The sequence below is a fragment of the Mandrillus leucophaeus genome, unplaced genomic scaffold (assembly GCF_000951045.1).
Source record: "Mandrillus leucophaeus isolate KB7577 unplaced genomic scaffold, Mleu.le_1.0 Scaffold324, whole genome shotgun sequence".
Taxonomy (NCBI): domain Eukaryota; kingdom Metazoa; phylum Chordata; class Mammalia; order Primates; family Cercopithecidae; genus Mandrillus; species Mandrillus leucophaeus.
Window position 1 is genome coordinate 1,408,813 of NW_012103410.1, and position 12,577 is coordinate 1,421,389.

Below are 12,577 nucleotides of genomic sequence, written 5' to 3' on the forward strand. Positions count from 1 at the left end.
AGATAGTGGTGCCAGAGGATCTAGGAGCAGACTTTAATCTTCCCATATATTTACCTTCCCACATTTTCCTGCCTGTTGGAAGCCCGAAGATGCTATCTTCTTTGTCTTGTCCCTATTAGGATTTCTGGCTCTTTGGTGAGATACTATTTAAGCATGACCCCTAAGCCACTGCCTTGAGAGAGAAATGCTTTTGAACTGAGGCCTCTCCCATGTGATGGGTATAGCATGTGTTCATAAATTTCTGCTTGTTTTTTGTTAATCTAACTTGTTTTCAGAAGAGTATCTCAACTAAGAGCTTGAAAAGGGAGAGAAAAGAAATTATGTTTTGTCCCCTACAACCTACTAATTCAGGATGCAATCAGTCCATGGCGTCTTTGGTCTTATGGCACACATTCAATATTTAAAATGTGAAATAGTTTAAACAGTCTCTTCTGAAGGTCTCTTTAGACTTGCTTATTACAGAGCTATCTAGCAGTAGGGAAAAGGCCTAAAAAGTCCCTTATGACCAAATTCAGTCCTTGGGTTTTCTCATTTTAAGCAGGGCTTTTGTAACTTTCTTGACTGAGTTAAATGTCCTCATTTCAGCACAGTGAACAGTTTTACACATGATCACACCTAGTATTAAGAAGCCAATGCTGAAAATGGTGACTTTTCCTTCATCCACCTGACAGTGACTAAGGAAATCAAAAGGCCAGGCTCTAAGAGGTCAGCATACAATGATGAGTAAGACAGCCCCTGCCTTTCTAGAGGAAAGAAGAATGTAAACTAATAATTGCTGTTGGTATGAAAAGTGCAATAATGAGAGTATGCATCAGATCCAACAGTGGGCCCCAGGAGAGGGTAATAAACCCAGTCTGAGGAATCAGAAGAGACTTGACTGAGCCTTCCTAAGCAGAATTACTTCCTGTTGTTTCTTGATCTTTATGGCATCCAGTTGATAAATGTGCAATAGGGGAGAATCATTCTTCAAGCAATCTCTCGAGTACCAAAATATAACACCACATTCTGGAAAGTAGGACAGCTTGTAATCACTCCTCCAGTCATATCACTTGCTGCAACTAAAGAGGAAGAACCATTTATTGCAAACGTGCATTTTGTACCTTTGCTGAAGAACAGATGTGACCTGTTTGCAGAAATTCTCTCCATTTTGAGAAAACTCCTTTAGGTTCTTGTATACTTTATTATACTGAAAAACAAGAACAACAACAACAAAAAACAATGAACAGGAAGATTAGAAGCAACTCTGAAGATAGAGCACCTATAAATTCAGAAAACTACTATAACCATGATAGATGATTTATACTGTCATTATAAATGATCGTGCAGCCACAGGCATGCATACCTTTTGGATGAGTTCTTAAAATCAAGATGAGGTCTCTTCTGCCTGGATATGAAAGACCCTGGAGAACTTTTCAAAAATAAAGCTGATCTGTTTCTCTCCTCAGCCAAATGCAAACAATTCAGCAGTAGGGTGCATTTGACGCCTGGAATGTCACAGGAATATCACCCCAATTGTTCCCAGGAAGGACAAAAAAATATATTCTGAAGGATGCCACATAACTTTTTATGTCCCCTCCTGCACATACAAACTTCAAAATTATATTTCTGGGGCTCATGACAAACCGTGAGCCATTAGAGTGAGCTGAGTCTTTCTTATCTGAGATGGGAAACTGAGTAAATAACCTGGTAAGAAAACTTTGTCCTAGTCCTCTCTCTGTCTCATTTAATTCCAGTAAGAAAATGTTATCATAATGAGTTGAACATTTTGGCTAAACCAAACCATTATGAATTTATTAATTACCCTTTATAAATTCATGTGTATTTGAATTTAGCCTGCGGACACAAGAATTTCCAGTAAAAGTTTTTGTCATTTGATTTAGAACTCCACAATGTCTTCCTGGAAACTATAAATGTAGACATTGATGACAATAGATTTTAAGTGCCTAAACAGAGAAGCTAAATGTCAATTGATTCTGCAGTTTTTTCTGACACAGAGCAAGTGAATTAGATGATGGAACATCCCAGACACACTCTCTCATAGTTTCCATCTGGGAGGTGCAACAGCAGATTGCATTTTTCAAAATGAGATTTTACATAAGAGGACCCAAATTCAATATGGATTGAGAGCTGTGCTGTTCTTTGCTCATACAATGAGCCAGCCTATTCCAGTGTTCAGATATCGCCAGCATTCAGTTGGGCACCATACTGAGAAGGGAAAAAGGAAGGAAATTCACATTTACTGAGTGCCTCCTATTGCAGCGGGCACATTCACAAACCCACACGCCCTCAGGGCCCAGAAAGCCATTCAGTCAACAAAGCACTTGGTATGTGGTGCTAGCAGAGTATCAAACTAAGGACATAGGGTGACAGAGGAGGAAAGACCTAAAGAAATGAGCTGATCCAGGTCCCTACCTTTGGTGATGGAACAAACCAACACTTAGGATACAGGAACATTCTTACCATATCCATTTACCTTTATGCAGTAGTTTAACTTTCCTGTGAATTTAACACAGAAAGCTGTGATAGGACTTCATAGATGTATATTAATATTAGCAAACCACTTCCTTGAAACTGCCTGGGACACGAGGAAAGTGGTGAGGGTGCAAAGCTTTAATGAGAAAATTGTTAATTTCTAAAGCAGAGTTTGCAAAATCCTGTGGCTGCTGGCACCAGTCAGGCCCCTGAATGAGTGAGGAGCAGGGTGGGGACTGTGAGCTGGAGAGGCAGCTGTTAGAACCATTCTGGCCCATCACTGCCACCTGGAATGTGGCCCAGGAAAGCCAGATCTTCCACTTTGTCCAAAAAAACTGAAATCAGGATTTGCATCCGAAACATGATTTTTTTTTAATGGTAGCAAACAATTCACAAATTAAAAAAACTCTGCAGTGTAAACAAAACACACTTGTAGTGAGGTTCCAATTTGTAGCCCCTCTCATGAAGGAGAAATAATCCTCCTGTCAGAGTCATGAAAGTAAAATCAGTGTTTGGCAATCAAGCTTTCTAATTTTTTTTTTTTTTTTTTCGAGACGGAGTCTCGCTCTGTCGCCCAGGCTGGAGTGCAGTGGCCGGATCTCAGCTCACTGCAAGCTCCGCCTCCCGGGTTTACGCCATTCTCCTGCCTCAGCCTCCCAAGTAGCTGGGACTACAGGCGCCCGCCACCTCGCCCGGCTAGTTTTTTGTATTTTTTAGTAGAGACGGGGTTTCACCGTGTTAGCCAGGATGGTCTCGATCTCCTGACCTCGTGATCCGCCTGTCTCGGCCTCCCAAAGTGCTGGGATTACAGGCTTGAGCCACCGCGCCCGGCCTCTAATTTTTATTTCCAATAAAACTAACTTGCCATATATGAAAGGTATGATACTATTAAGGCCTCCTTCCTCCCCTTACAGGCACACTGGGGAAGTTTAGGGGAGTATTTTGAAATTGTGAGAAGACCTGCAGTAAAGAACTTTGTTTAGCCTCTTTGTTTACTCCTATGTTACCTAAACATGTTCACTAGATTTCTCCCTAAGCCTTTTGTCTTCTTCTGCAACACCTAATAGCATCCCATGAAACACACCTCAGTGTCATGAGAAGAAAATGCATAAATGTTTAGCAGGGTACATGCTCCTGGAATAAGGTCATTTCTCAGCCTCCCTCAACCTTAGGTGTTAACCATGTGACTAAAAGCTATCCAAGGAGATGTGAGGGAAGGTTTTGTATGAGGTTTCAGTAAAGGCTTGTTTGCACTCTTGTCTTCCTTCTGGACTTGAAAATGCAGGCCAAAGCCATAAAGTGGTATTGAGATTGGACATAATGCATTAAGAACATAGAGTGGAAAGAGAAAAAGAGCCTGGGTTCCTGATGGCTGTAAAGGACACCACAGGAGCCCTCAACTCTCTACTTTTGGACTTATTTTATGTGTGAGAAAAATATAATGTTTTTTTAAAGACGTATGTATTTGGGGTTTTTCTAATATGCAGCTGAACATAGTTCTAACTCATACAGGGTCTTTTACCTTTGAATTATGAAATGTTTTTATGTTTTATAACATAATGATACAGAAAATAATAATAATGCACATTAGATACTCACTACCTAAGTTATAGAGATAGTAACACTTTGCTTCTTCTCTCTCTTTAAACAACTTTTTTTTTCTTTTCATAATTTATTTGGCTATTCTGAGGCATTTATTGTAACATATGAACATTTGTCTAATTACATATCTTTTTAAATCCCCGTTGGGATCCTGATTGGAATTGTATTACATACATACATCAATTTGGGAAAACTGACTTTTTAACGGTGTTTAGACTTTCTATCCAAGGACATAGTAAGTTTTTGCATTTGTTCAATTTTTATTTTATGTTCAATAAAATTTTATTATTTTCTTTATAGGTCCTGTGGCTTTCTTATTTGATTTATTTAGAACTATCTCACAGTATTAAGCTGTGGATTTTTATGTATTGTCTTACTGACTTCTCTCTCCAGCCCACAGCAAAGCAGAAACAGACTCAACAAAAAGCCATGGGGCTGTGTGCAAGAGAGAAAGACCTGGATGCATATGCTTACGAAGTAAATCTTCTACTCTCAAACACTATAAAGCTGGGGCTGAGGATGGGAGAAAAGAAAGCAGAGAGATGTATTCGAGGGATTTAGAGTAGGAAGGAGAAAAAGAACCTTCCATTAGGGGAAGCAGGAGTGGAAGGAAAAGACTTCAAGATGAAATGTCCTACGGGAAAGGCCCTTACCAGTCCACCATCACCAGAGGATAGTCTGCACATAGAAGTTACCTATGGGAGAGAATTAAGGGACCCTGGACATCAAGTGTGGGATGGGGCATGTAGAGAAAACTCTGCCCATAACCAATGTAAAAATGAGTAGAACCAGTTGAGAATTTTTCTATGTGCTTGTGTTACAGGGGCTGCTGCATTTCCTAAACTGATCAAGCCATCAAAACTCCCTAAGACACATTTTTAAATACTGTCTCAAGGGAACTAGTTTTAGGAGGCTAGGCCATGCTGAAAGTTTATAAGCCAGTGATTGAAAACTCAATGGTCTTTGGTGGCAGTGGTGAAGCCTGTGGCAAAGGCATTCACATTCAACCTCTTAAAGTAAGGGGCTGCTGGAACAAAGCACAGTCTATGGCTTCCATTGACCCTAGGGCTGCCAGCTCTAGAATTTGGAAGATGATTTTCCGTCATTTCGTAGACTAGTATACTTTCTAACTTTTTCCCCAAAATGGCACACGTAGAAAATATTTGTACTGGAAGAGTGTGGTAAATAGACACAGTTGTTCCAGGAAGAGGGAACTGGCCCATGGCTTTGCCTCCTACCTTGCTCCCAGCCATACTCTGTCAATTCAAGGGTGCAGAGGACTTGTGTCTCAGGTACACCTGTAACCATCCTCAGACGTCAAACTCCAGTATGCCCAGGCACATGCAAGTTGAGAAGGTCTTCATAATTGTTAATTTAGTGATCAGATAAGAGATGAGGTTATGAGAGCAATGGAGAGAATCTTTACCTCTGATCCTATATACTATGCACCAGAAATTCCCCAACAAACCCTGATCCAGATTGAGATAAAGGTGACATCAATAAATAAAAGAGTTGCTAAGAATATTTTCATTATCCCAGCATAAATCCTTATTTAGAATCAATGATTCTGTACTTTTCATCATGTACCATCTACTCAGACTTGGAGATAAAAACTGTGAAAAGCAGATCCACTTAAATGCCAAAGCAGACCTCCAGAGACCATATAATTCTCTCTCTCTCTCTCTCTCTCTGTGTGTGTGTGTGTGTGTGTGTGTGTGTGTGTGTGTGTTCAGAAAATCTTGGAACATACCTGCTTTGTGGGGGTGAAATCACTTGACTTTAGTTTTGGTTGTCTTACTCCTACCTCACCACACTCCCACCCACTAGAGAGGACTCTGAAAGGGTTCCATGGAGCACAGTTTGGAAGCCACTGAAGTCTAATTCCTTTATTTACAGTTAAGGCCCAAAGAGATAATGATAATCTAATTAGTTAGAGACAGAGTTGTGATTAGAAATATTAGGTATGAAAATCAATTAGAGAATCTATTAGAATCAAATACATTTATAAATGGCTGATCTTTTTAATCACACTAAGTTTACTCCAAGTTATAGTAACCTTTAAGTGTCATGTGCAATACAGCTGGCTTCTTAATGTCATCAACCAGCAGAAGAAGGGCTTGCTGTGGTCGCAGGGAGGTGGAAGGCAATTTTGGTGTTCTTTTCCTACCCATTGAGCTTTTAAATATCCTAACCCCCTACCAAATATTCATTTCAGAGAATAATCTACTATTGATTCTACATCTCCATATGAATTCATATTAATATGCTGCTTCTCCTGGGGATCATTAATTATTAGGAAAAACAAAAAACATTACAAGGCTTTTCTCCCCGGATAAAGGGATTTCAGTCTGGTAGTGGAATATCTGGGATCTTCCTAAGCCCCTAAAAAATTAATAACCCCTTCACAAATAGACAACTGGTCTACACAGACATTTCCCATTCAGCCATTAGGAAAATGTTTCTTCCCAGAATTTGTAAGCAAATTCTGTTGATAAATATAGCCATTACAGAAAACATTCAGGCCGGGCGCGGTGGCTCAAGCCTGTAATCCCAGTACTTTGGGAGGCCGAGACGGGTGGATCACGAGGTCAGGAGAACGAGACCATCCTGGCTAACACGGTGAAACCCCGTCTCTACTAAAATACAAAAAAAATTAGCCGGGCGAGGTGGCGGGCGCCTGTACTCCCAGCTACTCGGGAGGCTGAGGCAGGAGAATGGCGTGAACCCGGGAGGCGGGGCTTGCAGTGAGCTGAGATCTGGCCACTGCACTCCAGCCTGGGCAACAGAGCCAGACTCCATCTCAAAAAAAAAAAAAAAAAAAAGAAAACATTCAGTAATCCAGCCGATCAGCACATGAAATGGTTAGACAGATGACTTGTAAAGATTATAAAGTGCCTACATCAAGCTTGGCCTACCTGCTCTTTCTGGTTGAATGACTAAGAGGGTTAAATTTAGTTCTAGAAAGAATTATAGAAAAATTTATTTGTATTGATGCTAGTATGGAATAATTTTTTTTTAATAATGATGATCCTCACAGTGTTAAAGAAACCATGATATTCCACTTAAATTTAACACTGGATTCCAGGCTCTGTGCTACTGATATCATGTGAGTTCTGATTCACTGGGGGCGATGTTTCAAAGCACTGCCCCTCTATGAAGGGAATCCATGTACGTGTTCACCAGCTGCGTAGTATTTGGGATCCCTGTGGCAGACTGCCGCAGATTATGGGATATGGAACATTAAAAAGCATAGTCTACTCCATCCTCTCCTTCTTTTACTTTACACATGAGGAAACAGAGGTCCAAGAACGGCATGTTACACATCTCATTGATGCACACTGGAGAGGCTGTGGGCCACATGACGCCCATGCCAGATGCAGCCTCCTTCTGTATTTTTGCAGTGAGTCAGATTCTCCCAGGTGCTATGGACCATGGCACTGGCACCATCTGAGTTAGTGACAGTCATTGTCTGGTGTCCAGGCTAAGCCACCAAGATGGGAAGCTCAGGTTGACATCTGAGCCAGGTTACCAACCTGAAGAGCAACCTGGTGCCATTTCAATGGAGGATGACATGAGGGGAGTGGCTGACTGTGTGGAGCCCAGAAGACTTGCTTTGACAGACCCCTTCCTGGATACTGAATGAGTGTGTAAAAAGTAAAAATTTGCTCAAGCCTGTAATCCCAGCACTTTCAGAGGCCGAGACGGGTGGATCACGAGGTCAGGAGATCGAGACCATCCTGGTTAACACGGTGAAACCCTGTCTCTACTAAAAATACAAAAAATTAGCCGGGCAAGGTGGCGGGCGCCTGCAGTCCCAGCTACTGGGGAGGCTGAGGCAGGAGAATGGCATAAACCCGGGAGGCGGAGCTTGTAGTGAGCTGAGATCTGGCCACAGCACTCCAGCCTGGGCGACAGAGCGAGACTCCGTCTCAAAAAAAAAAAAAAAAAAAAAAAAAAGTAAAAATTTGGCTACAGCTTGTTACTTGTCCTTGATTTCTATGTGATTGTTTGATAGGAAGGTGCTATTAATACTTTCTTGTGATCGAATTATTTCCTTTGGAGATAATTGGATCCTACTTCCTCACCTTTCTTGCACATGGATTTGAAGATGAGTTCCCTAGACATATTTCTAGGTTTAAGAGCTAAACCTAAACCTTCACAGGCAATGGGGCATCAAGGCCCAGAGCCAATTCTTCTCCTTGTCAAAAACAGAACTTTAAAGATATCTTAAAGATATCTTCTTCAAATAAGTTCTGACACTCTCAAGATTAGTCCTACACAGCATTTAGGCAATCTTATGCCAACCTGGTGACAATAATTTGAACTCAAACACTGACCTGGCTCTTTGAGGTTGACGGGCCCAGCTATCAGCCTATTTTGCCCATTAAAACTTGATCTAAAAGAGATTTTTAAATTTTTTCGTACCATGAGCCCTTTTTGTAGTCTCATGAAACCTATTTGATTCAGAATAACATTTTTAAGTAGCGTAGGGTTACAAAGGAAATGAATTATATATTTTTAGAGTGTATTTTTAAAATTATGATATTATATGCTTTTTAATTAACATGCTAAATTACATATCTTAAGTATTACCAACATTTTGAAGTCAGGTTGAATGTAAATATTTCTAGATACGTGCAACAACTGTCATGTTGTTATAAAATTTCTGATTTTTATTGGTTACAAAGTCACAGACACTACACAGATATTACTAGCAGTATTGGGGCTTATTGCCTATATTCTGGATTGAATAAAATTCTAAATCTCAATTAGAAATCAGTACAAATAGAGATTTGTTTTCACTGAAGTTCATGCAACCCACTGAGTTCCATACGTGGGCATATTGGTATGGCCCCGGTTAAGAACTGTAGCTAAGACTTTATGAATTGTGCTCTGTGCAACTCTAGGGACTCATGGAAAGGGACATTTTGCAGGTGCTTAAAGCTTTGGGTTATTTTATAAAACTACCTAAGTGTTTCATGAGGCACTCATTTGCAATCCATTTCCTTGTCTTATTTTGTTCCCAAACTGTAGATTCATCTTCACATAGCATTGTTTCCCAAGTACAAGCTAAGAATGTACCAGGAAATCAACTTGAACACTTGATTAAGATGAAACAATTGCAAATAAATAAATGTTCTGTGACTTTAGAGGGTATGGAAACCCAGGCTGAAGGGATATCCGCCTCCCCATGACTCCCGGATACTTTTGGTGGCAATGAGCCCATACAGATGACCTTCAGAGTTTTAGACAAGGACAGGAGTCCTTGGCCCAGCAGAGCACAAGGAACTATTCAGCATGTCAGGGAGTGGAGCTTTAAGCGGACACAGAAGTATGGTTATGGGTTGCCTTGGGGGCTGCTGAAAGAAAACATTTCTCCACATCTGAAGACTGACTTTGCTGCCTGCAAAAACAATGCTAGGCCTTCAGTTTCCTTTTTATGTATTTATTTATTCTTCTCGTTTTAAACTTAATTACATCTGGCCTCCATTTCCCTCTCTTCTGTCCATTGAACTCATCCCCTGGTGTTAATTGTCTTCTTTGGTTACTATTAGTGCCAAGATTTTGCTGCCACTTATCCCATGCCTGTCCTGGCCTGCCACCCTGATACAAAATCATCGAGTAGGAGTGTTGAGACAGGGGAGGATTTTACAGTTTAGTAAGGGAGCAACCTCAAGGAGAGATAAATAAATGATAAAAGACTACTTAAAAATTATTCCTAATTACCAATGGAGAGAAGACTGAGATTGAAGTAATCAAAGGTGGAAGTTTCACTCTTAAAAATCTATATATAACAATATCATTGGAATTTGTTTCTACATTAAGCACAAATTATTTTTGTGTTTAAAGACAGTAAAATTAGGCAGAATTGGCTACTATCTTGTCATTAGTAAAATTACTAGTCATTTATGAGTTCATCTCATTTAGCTCATCTGATTTTCTGCAATAGTAGCCATAGTTCCATCTTTTCCAACCATGTGCTTTTCTTATCCACTGAATAAACAAAAAGGAAATCAATAATCCTCTGCTGGTCTTCTTCTTCATGGCTCTATCTCAGCGCCCATTTATCTGCTGCTCCACAGTTTGTGTTACTAATACCTGAAGGATGACTGAAACCTCTTGCTTATGACGTCACCAATCTTAGCTTTTCAGCCCTATGTGTTGGGATAAAACACTGACCCTCCTTAATTACTTTATTTTCAAAGTAAACATATCCCCTTTTATTTTAGTTGCTTCTTATTTCGTAAATTACGTCTCTGCTATTGCCACCAGTGACCTCACAATGTCTTTGGACTTCTGACCAAACTTATATTTTTGGTAGTGCTCCGAATATTACCAAAACAAGCAAACATGGAACAAACATGCTGCTAAACCAGTCTGAGAACTACTGCAGGCCAGGCAGAGCGGAGAGTCTATCCTTCCTCCTGCAGGACTTGTGATCCTTGACTCAACAAATGAGGGCAAAAAAGCACAAAAACTCTCCTCCCTCACTTTATTCTCAGAGCCAAAAATTGGCTGCAGACATTCTGTGTGTTTTTGTATCCACTCCACACGCGATGTTGGCACCATGGGTGTATGCCTTAAGAATGTTTTCCAAACAGCCACCATCTGGATCCAAATATGATGCTTTACTCACTCAGAACTTTTTCCAAGAATATGAGAAGGAAAGATGACAATTACCTGCCCTGTCATTTCCTAGAAAAAGCTCTGTTTTTAAACTGAAACAAAGAAAAACCACAAACTTTTGTACCACAGCCAATATCTAAATGTGTTTGGTTTCTGAGTGTCTCAAATTTCTTAAGTTAAAATCCATTAATATATAAACCCACCCTCCACCCTCCTCACACGCAGGCACACAACCCACACCGAGCTACTCACCGGACAATCTGTCAGTGGATCCCTCATGTCGAAATGTGTCTGGCTTTTGTCCTTTCACCTACGCTCCAGCATTCTAGACACTGTAATCAAGGTTGGGTGTGTACTGGACTTCCGGGATTCAAAGGGCCTAGAGTACGTCAGTCCTTGTCAAACACACCAAGGAGGAAGTCCCAGCTCTGGACTTTCATCCCGTTTGTTTCCTGAGAAAGTAAAGAACTGCTCTGGATGAAGAGAGCCAGGGTGAGACAGTGCGAATGACTTCTCTAAACCCTCAGAGGGCAGGATCCTGAGTCCTGAACAGCGTAACATTGAGATAAGGCACAGAAGCTGCAATGTGTCTCCAATAATTCTAGCGCTCGGTCTGACAGTGCAGGAACACATATCCTCTCAGCCTGTAGTATTAATCATGCTTGTTATTTTCTATATTGTATGATGCTTTGACTTTTTGGGACCTCGTGGACTTGGAGAGAGACTGCCTGTCTGAGGGTTAGCTAATTCCTAGAGAGAGCAAACAACTGGCTTGTGAGCATGCCTTTAATATGCAAACCAACAAATCTAGAGCCCAACTGCCCCGCCCACCTCCTTTATCCAGCTCTCAAATACCAAGCCCATATTCCCCCACCCCCTAAAATCCCACAGGGCCAGATACCAAACAACTAGGAGCCTACTCCTGTAGAACTATAACTACAGAATGTTCAGAAACAGCTATCAGGAGCAAAGTGTACACTAACCACTTCTCCAAGCCTAACTCCACTCTCCCTCCAGCCCCAACAGGATCAAGAGGCTAAGCTTTCAATGTAAAGAAAACAATTGCCTAGATTTGGCCTCATTTTTCATCACTCAAAAGGATAGACAGAATAAGAACTCAACCACAGCTTGAGTTCTACTGCTTTCTCTGCACCTGTGGTCCCAGTTGCCAATCATTAGATTTCCAATGAATGGGCTATTGACGTATGACAGCCATTTGCTAGGCTGTGGGCAGTTCTGTTTGACTGGCAGGCAAGGGCAGGCCCCAGTTTGAAAGGAGCTCCATCAACACAGTCCAGTGGAACATTTCAGAGTTGAAAAGCATTCAGTTTTCACCTGCCTGGCTGGCTCAGCCTCCATTCATCTGTCCCTGGTGTGCAGGCTCCATTCAATGTCCCTAGAAATAAGCCAGTTGCAGTGGCTCATGCCTATAATCCAAGCACTTTGGGAGGCGGAGTCTACAAGGTCACTTGAGGCCAGGAGTTTGAGAGCAGCCTGGGCAATACAGCAAAAGACTCCTATCTCTACAATTTTTTTTTTTTTCATTAGGGTGTGGTGGTATGTGCTGTAGTCCCAGCTACTCAAGAGTTTGAGGCAGAGGATTGCTTGGGTCTAGGGGTTCAAAGCTGGGCGACACAGTGAGACTCTGTCTCTAAAAAAAAAAAAAGAAAAAAGAAAAAGAAAAAAAAGAAAAAAGCTTCTAGAAACAACGTAGAAGAGTCGAGACAATTAAGGAAAAGAACTTGCCTTGCACCGTGGAGAGGAGGGGTCTTTTCCATACACTTAATGTCCTCCCTCTTTGCTTATCCAAAGAACTTGATCACTGGAGGTTACAACAATCTTGGGTAGCTATCTCAGGACTGGAATTAGACAAGGC

The 12,577-nt window shown here is 41.1% G+C and overlaps 1 protein-coding gene across 1 annotated transcript in view; it reads right to left on the minus strand.

The window, feature by feature from the left end:
- Positions 1-11,037, minus strand: part of NOSTRIN (nitric oxide synthase trafficking) — a 69,544-nt gene extending 58,507 nt beyond the window's left edge. Inside the window, exons 1-2 of the mRNA XM_011988160.1 lie at positions 10,954-11,037; positions 1,101-1,186 (exon numbers count right to left, since the gene is read on the minus strand). Of these exons, the coding sequence (XP_011843550.1) occupies positions 1,101-1,186; positions 10,954-10,980 (113 nt within the window). The 5' untranslated portion in view covers positions 10,981-11,037. The remainder of the gene's footprint in view (positions 1-1,100; positions 1,187-10,953) is intronic.
- Positions 11,038-12,577: the final 1,540 nt, after the last annotated feature.